The 17,307-nt window shown below is 34.4% G+C and overlaps 2 protein-coding genes across 2 annotated transcripts; one reads left to right on the top strand and one right to left on the bottom strand.

Moving 5' to 3' along the window:
* The first annotated feature begins 1,556 nt into the window (after positions 1 to 1,556).
* LOC122602607 lies at positions 1,557 to 12,206 on the top strand. The gene is made up of 19 exons (XM_043775211.1): positions 1,557 to 1,805; positions 2,798 to 3,290; positions 3,834 to 3,925; positions 4,333 to 4,497; positions 4,571 to 4,964; positions 5,486 to 5,604; positions 5,703 to 5,775; positions 5,847 to 6,064; positions 6,155 to 6,199; positions 6,328 to 6,424; positions 7,025 to 7,216; positions 7,933 to 8,018; positions 8,147 to 8,228; positions 8,996 to 9,112; positions 9,835 to 9,963; positions 10,148 to 10,318; positions 10,787 to 10,846; positions 10,946 to 11,181; positions 11,877 to 12,206. Exons 1-18 carry the CDS (start codon positions 1,741 to 1,743, stop codon positions 11,048 to 11,050), a joined length of 2,703 nt encoding a protein of 900 aa, XP_043631146.1. The 5' UTR covers positions 1,557 to 1,740; the 3' UTR covers positions 11,051 to 11,181; positions 11,877 to 12,206.
* A 1,226-nt stretch (positions 12,207 to 13,432) lies between these two features.
* Positions 13,433 to 15,544, bottom strand: LOC122595524 (B3 domain-containing protein At2g36080-like). Its single transcript, XM_043767895.1, has 3 exons — positions 15,004 to 15,544; positions 14,541 to 14,728; positions 13,433 to 13,587 (listed from the first exon to the last, which is right to left on the bottom strand). Exons 1-3 carry the CDS (start codon positions 15,542 to 15,544, stop codon positions 13,561 to 13,563), a joined length of 756 nt encoding a protein of 251 aa, XP_043623830.1. The 3' UTR covers positions 13,433 to 13,560.
* Positions 15,545 to 17,307: the final 1,763 nt, after the last annotated feature.

The raw sequence follows: 17,307 nt of genomic DNA, 5'->3' as shown, positions 1-17,307 counted from the left end.
ATTTAATCATAATCAAAGTAAAAATAAAATGTGATACTAAAATATTAATTATTTGTTTTACATGTTTGATTATTAATGTCATGTCAAGATTTGATAGTGCACTTGTGTTTCTATAAAATAAAAGCATAATGACATGAGTTAAATAATTAATGTAATAAACAAAATGTAAACAACTATTTTCTCATGTTTATTCACACTACTAAACCCTTTTATTAATGAATATATATTTTTATAAATGTCATGTTTAATCGGAGAAAAAAAAGTTAAGTTATTAAAAAATTTAAGATGTGTAACAGCCACTTATGTTTAAAAGTGTGTTCATGTTGACAAAACTAATGAATGAAGAAAGAGTTAATGTTTTAAAAAGTTTTACCATTTATATGTATCAAAATGCGATATTTATAACCGCCCAAAAAAGCTTGTGCTAGCTCGTGGAATTTGAACTGTAAATATGTTGATTTTCAAAGTTAAGCACCTTGAAAGAGATCGAAAAAAAGATGCCCTAAACGAGTTAAATGATTTTATTTTATGTACGTGTCATACATCATGCATAGGTGGAACTACACACAACTTAGGGTAGTCCAGACTACGGGTCCGCTAGATCCATGTAGTGTATTTTTTTTTGAAAAATGATGTACTTTTTATTGGTGTTACGGGTCAAACAAAAATACGGGATACCCGTCAATGTAATTAATTTTAAACTTTCAAAAGATTATCCTAATAATAAAACCCATAAAAGACATACTTTTGCAATTGAATGATAAATGAAAACTATCAAAGTGCTAAAAACTCTTAAAAAGTCATTAAAAATAGCCAAAAATCTTAAGAAAAAAAACTTAACAATCATAACAATTTAGTCAGTATCGTAAACGTCGATACAAGGCCAACGATTAAAAAAATTTATGCTACCCATCCTTTTCAATCCGGCTCCACCACTGACATTATGCACATTTAGATGAAGTAACAAGGGCCGGAAGTAAGAAATCGAGTGATATATTGACCATACTAAAAGTGATAGTGTGCTTGATTCCTCATAATTGTCATTAATTATGAGGTGTACTTACAGATAATATTATCGTATTCAATACAAAGTATCATCTTAAACCTCCAACCTTTACAACAAAAGATATAGCCTTTACACATAAAAATATTAACTCGCATGTAATGTCAATATACTTATTACTTATTATGATAACGTGATAGGTTAGAAAGTTGTAATGTATTGAAAACGGTGAATAAATATCTATCTATTTGTCGAGAGAATATGATACTACGAGTAGTAATTAAAGAAGACGTGGTAAGGTAAATGCGTGAACAAATTTAAAGTTTGCGGTGAGATAAAGCTTCGTATCGGATAAATAGAACATGACAACTTTTTATGACAAAAGTTGAGCCAAATATTATCCTCACTTGATTCATCGACTTCGGAGTTCGGAGCGAGCGTAAGTGGCTAACAACCCCCACCCACCAAAATTGAAACAAATACTATCCGCAACCCGACCCGACCCGAAAATTCATCTAATATCATCTCTCCTTTTTGCTTATTTCTTCTACTCAGTCTGTCTCACACCACAAGCTTTCCTCTCGTCGACGTGGCTCTTCCGCCGATCGCTCCCCCGCTTTCCTTATCCTCTTTCATTTTCCCTTGTCATTCTGTTCCCCGAACCCTTCTGTATATCTACACATTTTCTCTTCTTATAATCTATACATATATCTACTATATCTATATATACTCCGTCAATGACCATATCTCAACCTCACGCTCTCCCTACCGTTTCTTCCGCTCGTTCCGTAACCCTAACCAAGTAAGTTCATATATTATAATTATATATACTACTCAATACTCATTATATAATATGTATATTGTTTGACTAATAATCTATTTGATTCTACATTATGCAGAGTTAAATTGCATGTGTTTTATAAGTTCGTTGAGTAGTAAATTAAAATTTAGTGGAAATTAGACGTATTGAATTCCGTTTGTAGCGAATGATCAGGATGTATTAAGCTTGATCAATTTTAATAAGTTAATTAAGTCCTGAAATGCCTTTCGTTTATGGATATTACCTACTACTCTATTAGGTATTTCTACTTAGGAAATTGTTTACGCAAATTGAATTCGTTCATGGTAGATGATATTTGATGTGTACTTAGAGTTCTAAAGCTTGAAGTGTTAACTAAAACTTGATTTGTGCCTGTGCCATGTGGTGACAGATAGTTTTAGGTAGTAAAAAGGAGTTTAAATGGAAATATCAAAACCTAATACAAAATAATTCTGTCAACGGCGGCTGGCGCCACTGACATCTGAGTTGAGCAGTTCATGTTTGAGGTGACGACATGACGTGTCACTTTTTTTTTTATAAGAATGTAGAAAAAAAGGGGTAATGTGGCGGTTTTATCTAGGTATTACTTAGTCTTGAAGTGGGGGAAGGGATTTGCCTTATAATTTTTACAGATAAGTCACACATTAGTTACTGGAGTTAAATCATTGATACGATAGTTCAATTTGGAACCAATTACTTTCTTTTATAAGGAATTTATAATTGTGTCGGATCGTATATCGTATGGTGTGTGAAATGCATAGTTAATGAGGCTGGGGCTGGTGGAGTTAGTGGCATTGGGAAGAACGTTAAAAAATGTTTATAAATCATGACTATCTGCATTGATTATTGAACCTGGCTATCACCACGTCGTTTTTCAAAGAGAGTTAGTGTTGAATTAATAGAGAGAAAAAGAATGTAGCAAAGGTCTTGTATCTGTCAAAGCATAACTTTTCTACATTGCATATATGATGCAGATATTTGAATACATGGATTTCGTGTAAACATTCCAGAACATGTTATTTTCACAAGAAGGTAGGTGCTGTGGGTTACCTATTGTTTAATACGGCGTGTTCACGGAAGAGAAGTCAGATAAATCTTTGTTTGTTAGGCGATGGAACTCTTGGTCTTAGATCCAGATCCGTAGATCCTCAATTATCCTGTTTGAATCGTTACAAATCAAGAAGAACAAGACAGTTTATGTTGTTTGCTTCTGCTGATGATGGTGTAACAGTTAATGGGAATCCTCAAGCAAGTACTAGTGGTGATGATGAAGAAATGAGGGTCAAGATTGACGATACAATGCAAAATGAAGAATATAACAGTGCGCTTATCCAATCGTTGCATGATGCTGCAAGGGTATATGAGCTTGCCATTAGAGAGCAGAGTTCCGCATCCAAGTTATCATGGTTCTCAACCGCCTGGCTTGGTATAGATCAAACTGCTTGGGTGAAGGCCCTATCTTATCAGGTTTGTTCTGAACATGCTTGTGATCTGTGTACCTCATGTTATTGCTATAGTTCTGTAAATCTTGCTTGAATACATTTGTATATACTGCAGTATAGAATTTCAGATCCACATATAACACTTTAATCAATTTTATGCTCTTTTGGTGGTTCTCTTTTTTCTATGAAAAAGAATCGATGTTGATAGAATATTGATAGTGTAGGTTTCCAGTTTAACAAACAGATCAGTAAAATTAATTAGTCATTGAAATAAGCGTATTCATGTGCATGTATTCTATATAAATTTTATTTTTGAACATACAAATATTAGGTACCAGCTGATCATCTGTATATGTTTTAACCATATCTTCAATCAAGTTCGCCATAGTACTTTTCTTTATGGTCTGTAGGAAGTCTGTACAGTGGAGATAAAGTTCATTACCACTAGAAGGCAATTCTATATCTTCTATAGCTTCTTATATTACCGTTGGATTCTGGTTTATTATATACCCGTGGCTTTTAACTTATGGCTATAGCTGATAAGTTCTGAACTTCTGATATTTTTCAGGCCTCAGTGTATTCGTTACTTTTAGCAGCTTGTGAGATTTCATCTCGTGGAGACAGAAGAGACCGAGACATCAATGTTTTTGTTCAGAGGAGGTATGGATCTTAAATAGGATTATTTAATATCACACTCGGTGTCTTCCTTGTGCATGAGAAAATAAAAGATGCAATCATTCTATTTTGCCACATATATGCCTAAATGGTCGAGAAAGATGTCTCTTTGGAAGTCGGTTAATTGTTTTGGTCGCTAGGTCTGGCATGCGATTTACAACCAAAAGAATTGTATGGTATCATCCCGTTTTGCCTCTTCTTTTGCTGGTTGCTTATCCTTTTTTTCTAAAATAGACATTCCCTGTTGCATTTAGAAGGTGATTCTCAGGAATCATGTGTCGTTCAGTTTCCTTTTTTTCTGCTTTCATATGTATATCCATATTTTCCTGATTATAAAGATGGCATTTCATTATGCAGTCTGTTACATTAATTTGACAACAACTATTATGCAGCCTATCTCGTCATTCTGCTTCCTTAGAAAGTGTAATCCGGGATGCACTATCTGACAAACAGCCTGAACTTTATGATTGGTTTTGGTCTGAGCAAGTTCCATCTGTAGTGTCCAGTTTTGTCAACTATTTTGAGAAGGATCAACGATTTGCAGCTGCTACCGGAGTGTAAGTAATACCTCATATATGCAGCATATTGTTTGTTTTTTTTTTCATCATGCTAACTTGTTTGTGTCTCTAGGATTAGAAAAGGAATGTCCTTGAGCTCAGGGGATGCAAGTGACAGATCTTTGCTCTTGTTTGCGTTGAGTTGTGTTGCTGCCATCACAAAACTAGGTCCTACTAAAGTTGCTTGCACACAGTTTTACTCTGTTCTTCCTGAGATAACTGGTCGACTGATGGACATGCTGGTTGAATTTGTTCCTATCCGCAAAGCTTATAGCTCCATAAAAGAGATTGGTCTACGCAGAGAATTTCTGGTTCACTTTGGACCTCGAGCCGCAGCATGTAGAGTGAGAGATGATCAAGGTCCTGAAGAAGTTTTATTTTGGGTTAGCCTTGTACAAAAGCAGCTACAGCGAGCTATTGATAGAGAGAGAATATGGTCAAGACTGACAACTTGTGAAAGCATTGAGGTATAACTTGTCAAAGTTTCACTGCTCTCGTAAAGAAATAGATATTTATATATGATTGAAGATTGCTCTTTCTGCATTCCCTTTTTTTTTTTTTTTCTTTTTGGTGATAAGTGTTGTTACTAAATATGATCTTATAGATATTGAATTGGGATACATATCAGAATATAAGATCCATATACTGCCGCCATTTTCTTTTCTTTCTTGTTGCTATCATTAGAATTGCTCTATGTTTTCACCTTATTAGGTGATGGAACATGTTTTAGTTTGTAAGTAGAGGTCTTCACTTTTTGATTCCATGGCTAATTTTGCATCAGGCATGACAGTTTTTGTAGCTGGTCTTTTCCAATTTTTTCGATGTTCATCTCATAAATTGTGGTAGCTATTTATAAATTGGACATTTCTTTGTATTTTGTAATCACTATTTCAAATGTTATCAGTTATCCCTTCGGCGTAGGCAATATTCCTGTACAATATCAACAGTAGCCACATTGCATAGTTTAAGTTGTTTATTATGCCTGCAGGTCTTGGATAAGGATTTGGCTATTTTTGGATTCTTCATTGCTTTAGGAAGGAGGACACAGTTGTACTTATCTGCAAATAACTTTGAAGAGGTTCCTAAACCCATTCAAAGCTTGATCAGGTAAAGCTTTCAGATTATGGTCACTTCTCCATCGATCAGTGCTCTCATGTCAACTTTGAATTGGAACTGAGTCAGATTATTGTCTTTTCTCAAATCAGGTATCTTATTGGTGGGAGTGTGCTGTACTATCCTCAGCTTGCATCAATAAGCTCTTATCAACTGTATGTGGAGGTTAGCATGTTGGACTAAAGTATCGAGTAAATTTGAAATTGCAAAATCTGAAAGTGACCAACTCTTGGTAGGTTGTATGCGAAGAGTTGGATTGGCTTCCATTCTATCCAGGTGACATTGACACTAAAAAAGGTTCCCATGGCCATAAAAGTAAACAAGGTCCTCCAAATGAGGAAGCTATCCCCGTTGTTTTAGATGTTTGTTCGCACTGGATTCAGAGCTTTATCAAATATAGTAAGTGGCTTGAGAATCCTTCTAACGTCAAGGCTGCAAGATTCCTTTCTAGAGGGTATGGCATCTCTTTTTTCACAACATAGAGATCTCAAATAAATCTTGGCTAATGAGGTAATCTAAGTCATACATGTTTTCTTCATTTCAGGCACAACATCTTACAGGAGTCTATGGAAGAATTAGGCATACCCAAGTACGTTGAATGCTATGCAGCCAACGACTGCTCTATCTCATACATGATAACACTGTATTTCTATTACTCCAATGATTTTTTTTCTGTAAAGATCCCGTCATTTAGAGCATATGGACATGTTAATATAGGAGGCAAGTGATTGAAAGCAGTACTACAAGTGCGTTGGAGATTGTTCGCTCAGGAGGTTACGCTCCATTGAAAAAAGAATTGGATTCTTTTGACAAGGTATCTTGATCTTCACTATCAAGTTATAACAGTTACATTTTCCAATGTTCTTTTTGCTTTCAGTGTGAATCTTACTATATACTCCCAATTTGAGATTTTAAACCTTGGGAAAATGATATGATCTTCTCATTTTCTTAATATATGTATCCCAATCTGGCAATCTTTACATATGTACACAATATAGTCAGCAAAAACTAAATAGCTGATTTAGTGACAACTGACAAGGTATCTTGATCTTCACTATCAAGTGTTAAAAGTTACAGTTTCCATTGTTTTTTTTTTCTTTTAGTGTGAATCTCACTATATACTACCAATTTGAGATTTTAAACCTTGGGCAAATGATATGATCTTCTCATATTCTTACTATATGTATCCGAATCTTTACATATGTACACAATATAATCAGCAAAAACTAAATAGCTGATTTAGGATCCAGACCAATTATAAATATAGTGTGATAACATTTTATGGGCCTGGAAGAAGTAAGATCCCATTAATAGATACATAACTCCAAATACTCGGTGTTTCTTATTCTAGTCTTTTGCAAATGGAAAATTTGTAAGTGGCTATGATATGATGAGTGACTAGTATTTTATTTAGGCATTGGAAAGTGTTGATGAAGCCCTTATAAGGCTTGAAGAGTTACTTCAAGAGTTGCATGTATCTAACTCCAATTCTGGAAAGGAACATTTAAAAGCTGCATGTTCTGACCTTGAGAAGATGAGGAAACTTAAAAAAGAAGCTGAATTTCTGGAGGCATCTTTTAGAGCCAAAGCAGCTTCCCTTCGGCAGGTATCTGTATGACTTTATGTTTCAGCAATGACAATCCACCTTGTTATAATAATACTAGATTTACATTTTACAGTTTCTCGATTAATTTAAATTTTGCATGGTTAATATTTCTGTATTTCTGCTTTTGATTACTAGTGGATGATAGTCATCAAAGTATATCCAAATGGAATATATGCTAAACAATTCCTCGACTAACTAGGAGATACTTTGTCACCACAGCATCTTTTTCATATAATTTTCTTCACCGTGGATATTGGCCGGTTACCTATTTCTATCTAGATAAGTATCAAACTGATATATCAGTTATTGGAAGATCAAAAGGATGGATAGGTTATTCTGGAATGGTGGACCATTGTGACATGGTTCTTTTCCGATCATAAATCTCAATTTCTAACTACAAATGTTAAATAAAAAAACAATAGGTTGTGCAACTACTGCTTTAGTTTGGCATTTCAGAATTGAGTGGTAACTGATAACACATCTTAATATCAATGATTACCCTAGTCAAAAGGCAAACAAAGATTTTGCAAAAGCAAAGAACATTGATACACATTCATAATCCAATGCTCACTTTTTTGAGATGCATGCCAACAGCTGAGTGCCTCACAATCACTCATGATTATATACTCCATTTGTTACCACATTTATGATTATAAACATGAATGCAGACTTTTTTTTTTTATGTGTGCATCTTACTGTATCTTGTTTGCATCTAGGGAACTGATGATGGTCGCTCAGAATCTTCTGCTAAGAACAAAAGGAAATCTGATAGAGGCAATATAGACATGGATGTATCCAGCAGGTATAGTTCTTTACCAAATAAATTCAAGCACTCAGCACAAGATTAGCATTTCCTACTAATGTTTTAGTGTGTTCATGCCTCTTTTTTAACTTCAAATTGCGTCCTTTTTTTCTTCTTATTTTCTATAGTAAACCTGATGGCTTATGGAATTTTCTGCTACCTCGTCCAACCCCATCTGCCGACCTCCAGTCAGAAACTGTCTACAGAAATGTATGTCTTATGATTACCTTTTTAAGATTGTATACGCATATAAAGGTTTGTCTGCACTTCTTGTGTAGGTCAACCCCGTTATGTTATATGATGGTTTCTGCTCCATGAAAAAGAATATTTGATAGTTGACTTTTGACTTAGAGTTTGTGAATAAATTTCAATCAATGAAAAGGCATTCATTTTGGACAAAGGTTCAATTTATATGTCAAAGTGCATGTTAGCAAGAAGGTTCAATTTGTCTCAGCTTTTGTTTATTGTTTGCTAGGAAGGGGAAGGTTTGAACAAGAACTACTAGTTGTTTGTTAATTCTCAAGTGATTAGTGATAGATGTTCAGATGACTTATAAAAATATTGAAACCCAAGAAATTACCTTAACATGTGATTAGGTCCGTTCACATGTAAACAATCTAGACCATACACATGTGAACGGATCGAATAACATGTTTTCAACTTTTTTATTCTCATGTGAACCCCTCACTTTTTTCACATGTTAATGAACTTGATCATTTTTGAATCAGCTCTAAGTTTTGCAGTAATTAACCTTCGTGTGTTTCTCCATTCCCATTTGAACCTTTCACTTGTTAAAAGTATGCGGTCTAGATGTCAGATATATTTCCAAACATTGAACGAAGTTCTCATTTTTTTAATTTTGGTTTCTACATCTAGTATTTGCTCGAGTAATCATAGTTCATACACGCTTGATTATGTTATCTTTTATAATGCACATATCTGTCAGTTTGAAATTTCAAGTAATCACTTTTCTGCAGGATGATACAAGTGTACTAGAATCAAATGAGATCCAGCGGTTTGAGTTATTAAGAAACGAGCTTATAGAACTTGAAAGGCGAGTCGAAAGAAGTGCAAAACGCTCTGAGAATGAAGAGGTTCTTCTGTTATTTTGTTATTTAAAGCCTTTTTAGCAATTTATATTCTCAAATCTCAATTCTTTATGGTCCCTGAAAGAGAAGGGTTATGAACTGTTAATGTCAAATCAAATAATGTAAGGTGGCAAAACAAGCAGGTTTTTTGGTTAACCTAGCTACCCGATTTGCAAGGCGATTATCCCCGGGCGACCACCTGCTTTGCGGGTAGCCCGGAGTCGTCGCAGGTGAACCTTCAGGGCCATAAAGGCCTATTTTTATTTTCTTGTGTGTCAATATGGGTTTGGGTTAAACCCGGTAAGGTTTATGTTCTCGTATGTGTCAAAACACCTTTGCTAGGGCCGACGCATTGAATACATGTTTACCGACTTCTAACCATCTAACCTATTAGACTCGTTAATTAAACACAACCCGAATAAGTCGCTTTTGTATAGTGGGTTGAAATCACTACAGCTATGTATACAAAGGGTTGGATAAGATTGATATGATGTGCAGTTTTTGATAGCATTATGGTTTAGGGTATATGTGGTTTTTGAAGTACAATAAGATCTGTTCATTTAGCAATTTATCTGTTTCCTCTCCTGTTCATTAAGTCATATTAGGGTTCATTTCCTTGGTGACTATAATGTCACTGTAAACCTATAAATTCTAAAGTGATCTGTTTTTGTCTCCGTTTGTTATAGATATTATATCCATAATTACCGATTCCCTATATTTGCGTATAGGAGGATATTAAAATGACTGGTGATCCTGGCATTTATTCTAAAGATGCTAAAGGGATTCAACTGGTTAAGACTGAGGAGAAAGACAATATCATTGAAAGGTCCATAAGCAAGTTCAAAGGAACTACCACGGTAAATGACAAATTTATCCTAACTGTGCTGCTTAGTGTTTCAGGCTGATTATATTTCTTGTTGATTATATAATATACCCTTACTGTGCAAAAGCAGTCGGATATGCTAAGCTTTATAGATTACACCATATTATTTTGTCTACCTCCACAATGCTGGTAACTGATCATGGTAGGTGTATGAACAGGATGTGTTGCAGGGTACCCAACTTCTGGCCATAGATGTTGCTGCAGCTACTGGATTACTTAGAAGGGTTGTTATAGGGGATGAACTGACTGACAAAGAGAAACAAGCTCTTCGAAGAACTTTAACCGATCTGGCATCAGTAGTTCCAATTGGCATTCTCATGCTACTACCTGTGAGTTCCTTTATTACTGTTACATATTTAGAGGTGGCAATTATGATTCATTTAATTGTGAATTGTTTGTTCAGGTCATGTTTTATCTCTGCTGGATCAAATGGGCATAATAATTTTTATTGCTTATCTTGAAATTGTAGTTGTAAATGAGCTCTTTTATCATGGAACAGATACAGTGTCAGTATTTTAGAGAAAGTAGACAGCATTAACAAATATTTTCTAATGTCAGAGTACTTAGGGTACTGCTGTCTAGAAAATGGACAACTTTGGAATGCTAATTTCTTATCCACTGGACTTACAAAATATATTAAACCGTCATACTATCTTCTATTATACCAGATGCAATTTAAGCCTGTGTGCATCTTTCTTAATCTGTGATCAAAACAAAAACCAGAAGAAATCTTTGCCTTTATTCTTCATTCTCTCTAATGTTGAAGATATACCTGAACAATGATTTGTGATGTATAGGTCACTGCAGTGGGTCATGCAGCGATGTTGGCTGCTATTCAAAGATACGTACCATCACTGGTGAGTACTACATATCTGGCATAGCTCCTTCATGTTGACTTGTTTCTTGCATAAAAACCTGCCAGGATCTTATAACTGTATTCTTTTCTTTTTGTGAAGATACCATCCACATATGGACCTGAAAGGCTGGATCTTTTGAGGCAGCTTGAAAAGGTTAAGGAAATGGAGACCACAGAGTCGACCCTCACTGAGTCTGCCGATTGAACACTGCCTGGATGGAAGCATTCCTAGAAAAAACGTCTAACTGTCAAGTGAACTGATTATACCCAAACAACAAGATCTAACCAAGTACCACATATTCACCTTGACTTGGTTATGCATCCGTTGGATAATAGGTGAGCATTATCTTCATTGACTATGCAAAATAAACTTATATTTATAAGTTTATACTACAGTTAATGTTCTGAAGTATTTTATGCATTTTTCGATATAAGATGTGAGACTAGGCCTTTTGTTAGAGGTGGTATTTCAACACACTTGCTTGTAAGTGTGTCGATTTGGTTTCCGGTATATCTCAAACGGTCAAATTAAAAGCTTTGCTTAAACAGAGCCGAGTCAAATGGGTTGAAAGTTCACCAAAGTCATATTTTTAATTTATACAACTTACTATATCATTTTACGTATTATTTATAAATTTAAATAACTGTTGTAGTAAGCTGTAATCGTTATTCATACTCAACACATTATTCGATAGAAAAAAAAAAGGTTTCAAGTGTTTGTGAGTCAACCCAACACAGCCGGAACTGTTTGAGTTGTACTACACATGAGCCCTTCCAGCCTTAAACCGTTGGCTTGTTACTCTACCTTTCCGACAATCCCATCTCGCCAATAGATAATTTTGGTTAATGTTTCAAACTTCATATTAGTAATTATATACATATACATGTGGATATTCGTAAACAGATGAGCATTATCTGATAATTACAATATGATATTAGATATCAAATACTATGCTACAAATGTGATTATATCTAAAGATTGCAATAAATCAGACTTCCAAATCTTACGAATTACACTTGTTTTTTCCCAGTACGGATATCCCAGGCGATATATACACATGATTCAGTTTCCCGGGTTTGTTGCAGTCTGGTTCTCGTGCTGCAACTAACTTTGTTTTCTTGGTCTATACACGGCAACTAGAACAATTTTATGTAAATTTATAGATAAATTGTTGAAAGCTTTCAAGTTATTTACAACATAGTTATAATGATGGATAGCAAGTTAGCAGCTTACGGAAACATCTCTTTCTAGTTTTCTATTGTTCAATAGCGAGTTTCTCGTGTTATAAAGATGCAATGAAAGTTGTTTGTTCTTCTAAGAAAGAAAAGTTTGTATTAAAGAATATACTTTGTAGTTGTGATATGAACGGGTGAAAGAATGAGGTTATTCCCGTTGAGGTTACCTCTGGGAACGCGAGTCATTTGAGTCTGATGTATGCGGCCTAGTTGTGTTATCCTTGTGGCCATTATGCCCACCATCAAGATGTTGCTAAGTGAGATTCGCACCCGAGACCTCTTGTAAAGACATTATGCAACCTTGGCAGTGTTTTCTGTATTTATGCTTTGTAAATACACATTTTTTTAAACAAAAAAGAAACGTTTTTAAAAGCCTCAGCGGATTTATGGTAATAGTGAATTCCTGGAATCCTTTTTCATAGTAGCATCTTACCCAAGTTAAAATAATTGAGATATGGGGAAGTAAAAGTACATGTTATACATGATTGCAAGTGTTCGTATGATCTTTCGGTTATGTTCATTTTATGTTTAAGTTAAAAAGGAAGTGATTCTCACTTCTTACATCACTCTATCCCTGAAGCAAGTAGTATGGCAAAATGTGTAGAGTAAATAGTAACTACAGTGAAGTAAAAAAATCACCTTTTATCAACTGTAACTGAATTCTTTTGTTTGAGAACAAAATATAAATTTAGCAAGGGTAACAAGGACAAATGGAGAGATGGTGCAAGTAACTTCTGTTGTATTAACAACAATTACACCAGACAGTACTAAAGTTTTACTGTATATACATATCATGTAATGGAGGTACATGTACTGTTTACTATACATGCACATACACATGATGTCCATCCTACAGAATCATAACAGTTGCTAGCAACATCCCCACCAGACACATACCCCCCCATTGGACCTTTTCTTTTCTCAAGTCCTTTTCATCCCCCATTCCTTCAATGGCCCATATCATTCATCGTGCCTTTAGGCAATGTTTATCTCTATCCTATTTTATTTTAGAAATACTATCTGACGCTTAGTTGATGAATTAAAGAACCGACAATAATGTCTGGTTCGTCGACATGAAACCCATTGATTTGGGAAATGTTGGGTTCAAAATTGAATACGAAACTCATCCCCATTTGACGATATATGTATTAGTCGTTTCATTTTCCTTCAAACCGAAAATTAACCTTTCTATGTATTGATAGCACCCAACTATCAATTTTCATTTATACTAATTTATATTTCAACAAGCTAAGACCCGCTATGCTAAATTTAATATCACGTGATTCATAATCAGATACCATTTTTAATGGTTTTTGACCAATTGGTAGAGGATTTGGGCCCTTTTGGGAGGAATCTATAGGGTGACCTTTTTATTGGGTTTTTTTAAAGTGAAAAAAAAATCTGCCTGAAAATCTGGGATCTCCCTCATTTTGTGCCATCCAATCAGAAATAATTGAGACTCATATTCCCGTAGAGGTCTTATCCTTCATGTTGGTGGTATCTCATCTGTTACATACACAGCACACAAACAAATTCCGTTAGGCCCACTCAATATTCATTCATTATTTACAAAATCTCAAAATACACTGATGAGAAACTGCATATCTTTCACTTCCTTGATAGTTAGACACAACATGTTTACACATCGTTTATATTCTTGTACGAGTATATTATCTCCATCCGGTATTATTCAGACTATTAGTTAATGATATTTTAAGCAGTTTAGTTTCTTTGCTAAATGTTTTGTTTCTCCCATATATATACAAGGAACCAACTGGTAAATATAGTAGTTTTAACTATTAAGTATCCGTAAATGTTTTTTCATATACAACATAAGTTGATACCCAAAGAGAGGTACTTTATTGCTTATGAATTATGACTAGTCCTTAGGAAATAGCCAATTAGGCCGAAAAGACCACAAGGTCAAGTTTCTTCATTAATTTGAACCTTTGGCTAGAAGTATATATTATGTTACAAAATGGATATGAAACGAAAAGAAAAAAAAAAGGTTTGGACTTGGATATGTAAACATTAAATAAACACATCAAATATATCTGTCTCCTAATAGGAAGCAACAAAATCATTATGTGTGTATTAATTATAATAAAAACACATGGCCGGAGTATAATTATGAAATCATATTTTCAACTTGGAGATAATATTCCATATTGTTCTGAACCAAGATAACATACAGATAACTTAAAATTACTGTGATTCAAATAGGCTGATTACACATTACTATATATCTTTCTCATTAAGTAATATATCAAGCTAGCTGTTCCTCACAATTTTAAATTCTATACTTTAAAAACACCAAAATATATATATATATATATATATATAATTGTTATCTCTGTTTTCTTGCTTTCGGGTTTGTCACCAATTTAAGATAACAAGGTAGCATGGTAATTCAACTCAAAAAACATGCATCAAAGTTAAACCATGAAAATGTAACTAACCATATGAGGTTGGACATTGTTGGAAGTTAAGTTGTATTGGTGGTCTGGTTGACCACCACCATGGCTCGAGCCATCTGATGTCGATGGCTCGGAGTCATTATAAGGACACTCTAAATTCACCCCGAACAGCCTCAACCGTCTAGTTCCTCTTTGGTAACTATCCACATTTTCATATACCTCTCCTGCATTTTTATTTCACAACAAAACTTTAATCAAATTCATTACAGATCATCATAACTATACAAATATTTGACACATGTATAGACACATAGTCATTGCAAATTGTATACTGTATATATTAAGAATTTACTTGATTTTCTATCCACATTTTGATAATTAAGTAAATATATCCAATTAAATCAAAAGTAAGAACAAATCATATGGAGCATTTATATATAAAGCAATTGATTATAATTATGATTACCAGCTGCATGAAGGCAATCAGGTTGGTTATATGGGAGCGGAAGAGATACATTTGAAAGATGGTGCTCAGGATAATACACCCTGTTATTACCCCACTCACTAACTTGTAGATTATTAGCAACCGGCTGATGATGAGCCACCGCGACGGGGGTCTCAGACCTCCGTCTATAAGCTATAAACATCCGGTGGCAATCTAACATATGTCTTTCAAACAAAACAACGTCACCGGCATCCAATTGTTTCTCCTTGACATACTTGCTCCAACCTTTAGTTAACACATAACTTTGACTACTATTCCAATACGAGTACCGGAACTTCCATTGTTTTCCAGACTCGTCCTCGAAACTCAACAACACGCCTTTCTGCTGCTCGGCCGCGTCAGTACTGTCGCGGCCGAGCGGGAAGTATTTTTCGGCGTGTTGTTTGGGAATTACGAGTCGATTTAGTTTCCCCACGTCGCTGGGGGTTAAGGGTTTTTCAAACATGTGTTCCTTGTTGGATGCGTTATTGTTTATAAAATGATGATGTAATTGTTGTTCATTGGATGATGAGTAGAACATAGGGTTGGTTTGTGTTTCCATGATGGGTTGGATTTAGAGTAGTACGTAGTAGTAGTAGTTGATAGGAAGTAGTGTGATTGAATTTGAGGGACATTTTGTAGCATGGCAAGTGAATAGTAAAAAGGGCAGATTGATGTGCGTTTTTGTAACGTGGGACTATTGTGTGTGGGGCCATGTTTTCTCTTTGCAAAAGGTGGCAAAAACCTTCACCCATTGGGGAATGGGGATTTGGGTTGTCACGTTGAATTTAGTTCCATCCGAGTTAGGTTGAAAGAAAATATCCTTTTAGTAAATTTATTTATTAATCTTTTCAATTAATTTTATCATGACATCTAATAAATTAAAGATTAAATTAAAAGAAAAAAAAAAACAATGAGCAGATTTGTCAAGTGATTAAGTAGTTATTAATAGCTAGGTTTGGTTTGTTAAAGAAAAAAAATATCATTTTCCAATTTGAAGAACGAGGAATATGTGGCGTCTTAAGTTATGAAAATATTTTTTAGTTTTCCATTATTAATTTTGTTGAAAATGAAAAGAGTTTTTCATCTTTAAAAAACATATAAAATTTTAAAAACGTGTTTAAAAATAAAAAATGATATTTTCATTTTTCATATTAAAAAACATGTTCTAATACATTTAGTTAAGTGGTAGGCCGGGTGGGGTGGGGGAGCTAGGGTTCAAGGGGTGACTGGGCAAGGACGGAGGCGTATGAGAAAAGTTAATATAATTCATGGTTTTTTAAATTTAGAAAATGGAAAATAAACAGTGGAAAACAATTAAAAAAATTTCTTGTTTTCTAGTTTCTTATGTAAAAGTGAAAAACATTGTTTTTTCTTTTTTAAAAATGTTTTTTTAAAAAAAACTATGATTTGATCATATTCTGTTTTTCATGTTTTCCTAGGAAATAGATAATGTTTTCTCCAACTAAACGTGGGCATGACTACAGAGAATTTTTCATCAATACTTTAACCCTTGGCTACTTTAATTTCATATTTCTGATGGCAGCAATGGTGGTATAAACATTCAATTGTTTATAATCAGTTTGAGGTTGCAATTTGTTATGGGGCTTCGTGCATGTACGGATCAATATGAGTTACTATTAAAAACTAGATATGGTAAAAGCCACTAAGGGTGTAAATGAGCCGATACAGTATCAGGTTCGAGCTCGAACTTGATCGAGTTTTTTATTTTCAAGCTCGAACTCAAGCTCGATCGAGTAAACGATGCTATCGAGCTCGATCGACTCGATAAAATATATATTTATAAGAAATATAAATAGTAATAATAATAATAATAATATAATAGTTATATTTATAATTAAATATTTATATATAAAGGGTAAAATTGTTATATTAAAGAAGCTCGATAAGGCTTGGGAGCTCATGAGCTCGTTATTTTGATACTCGAGCCCGGCTCGAAAACATACTCGAGTAGCTCGAGCTAGACTTGACTCACTGAGTCGATTTCGAATAATTTACGAGTCGATTTCGGATAGCTTGCGAGCTGTATCGTCTCGTTTACACCTCTAAAAGCCACTTACGCAACCCCTACTTTCAATGTTTATTTCCAGGGTCACTCTCATATTCATCAATTTTAGTATTCTTGCAGTTATGATCGTGATATCTATGGTGTATAAATTGTAATTTTTATTCTTTTTCAGTAAAGGTCGTCACCTCTGGTTTCCATTTTATAGTTTTACTCTTTTGATGTGTAGCTATCACTTTATTGAGACCGGATAGTGAGTTGTCAGTTGTCGTTTATCAATATATTTTTATTTTTATTAT

This window comes from Erigeron canadensis, chromosome 1 (genome assembly GCF_010389155.1).
Source record: "Erigeron canadensis isolate Cc75 chromosome 1, C_canadensis_v1, whole genome shotgun sequence".
NCBI classification, from domain to species: Eukaryota; Viridiplantae; Streptophyta; class Magnoliopsida; order Asterales; family Asteraceae; genus Erigeron; species Erigeron canadensis.
Note: the sequence above shows the minus strand (reverse complement) of the source record. Positions and strands in the feature narration are given on the sequence as shown.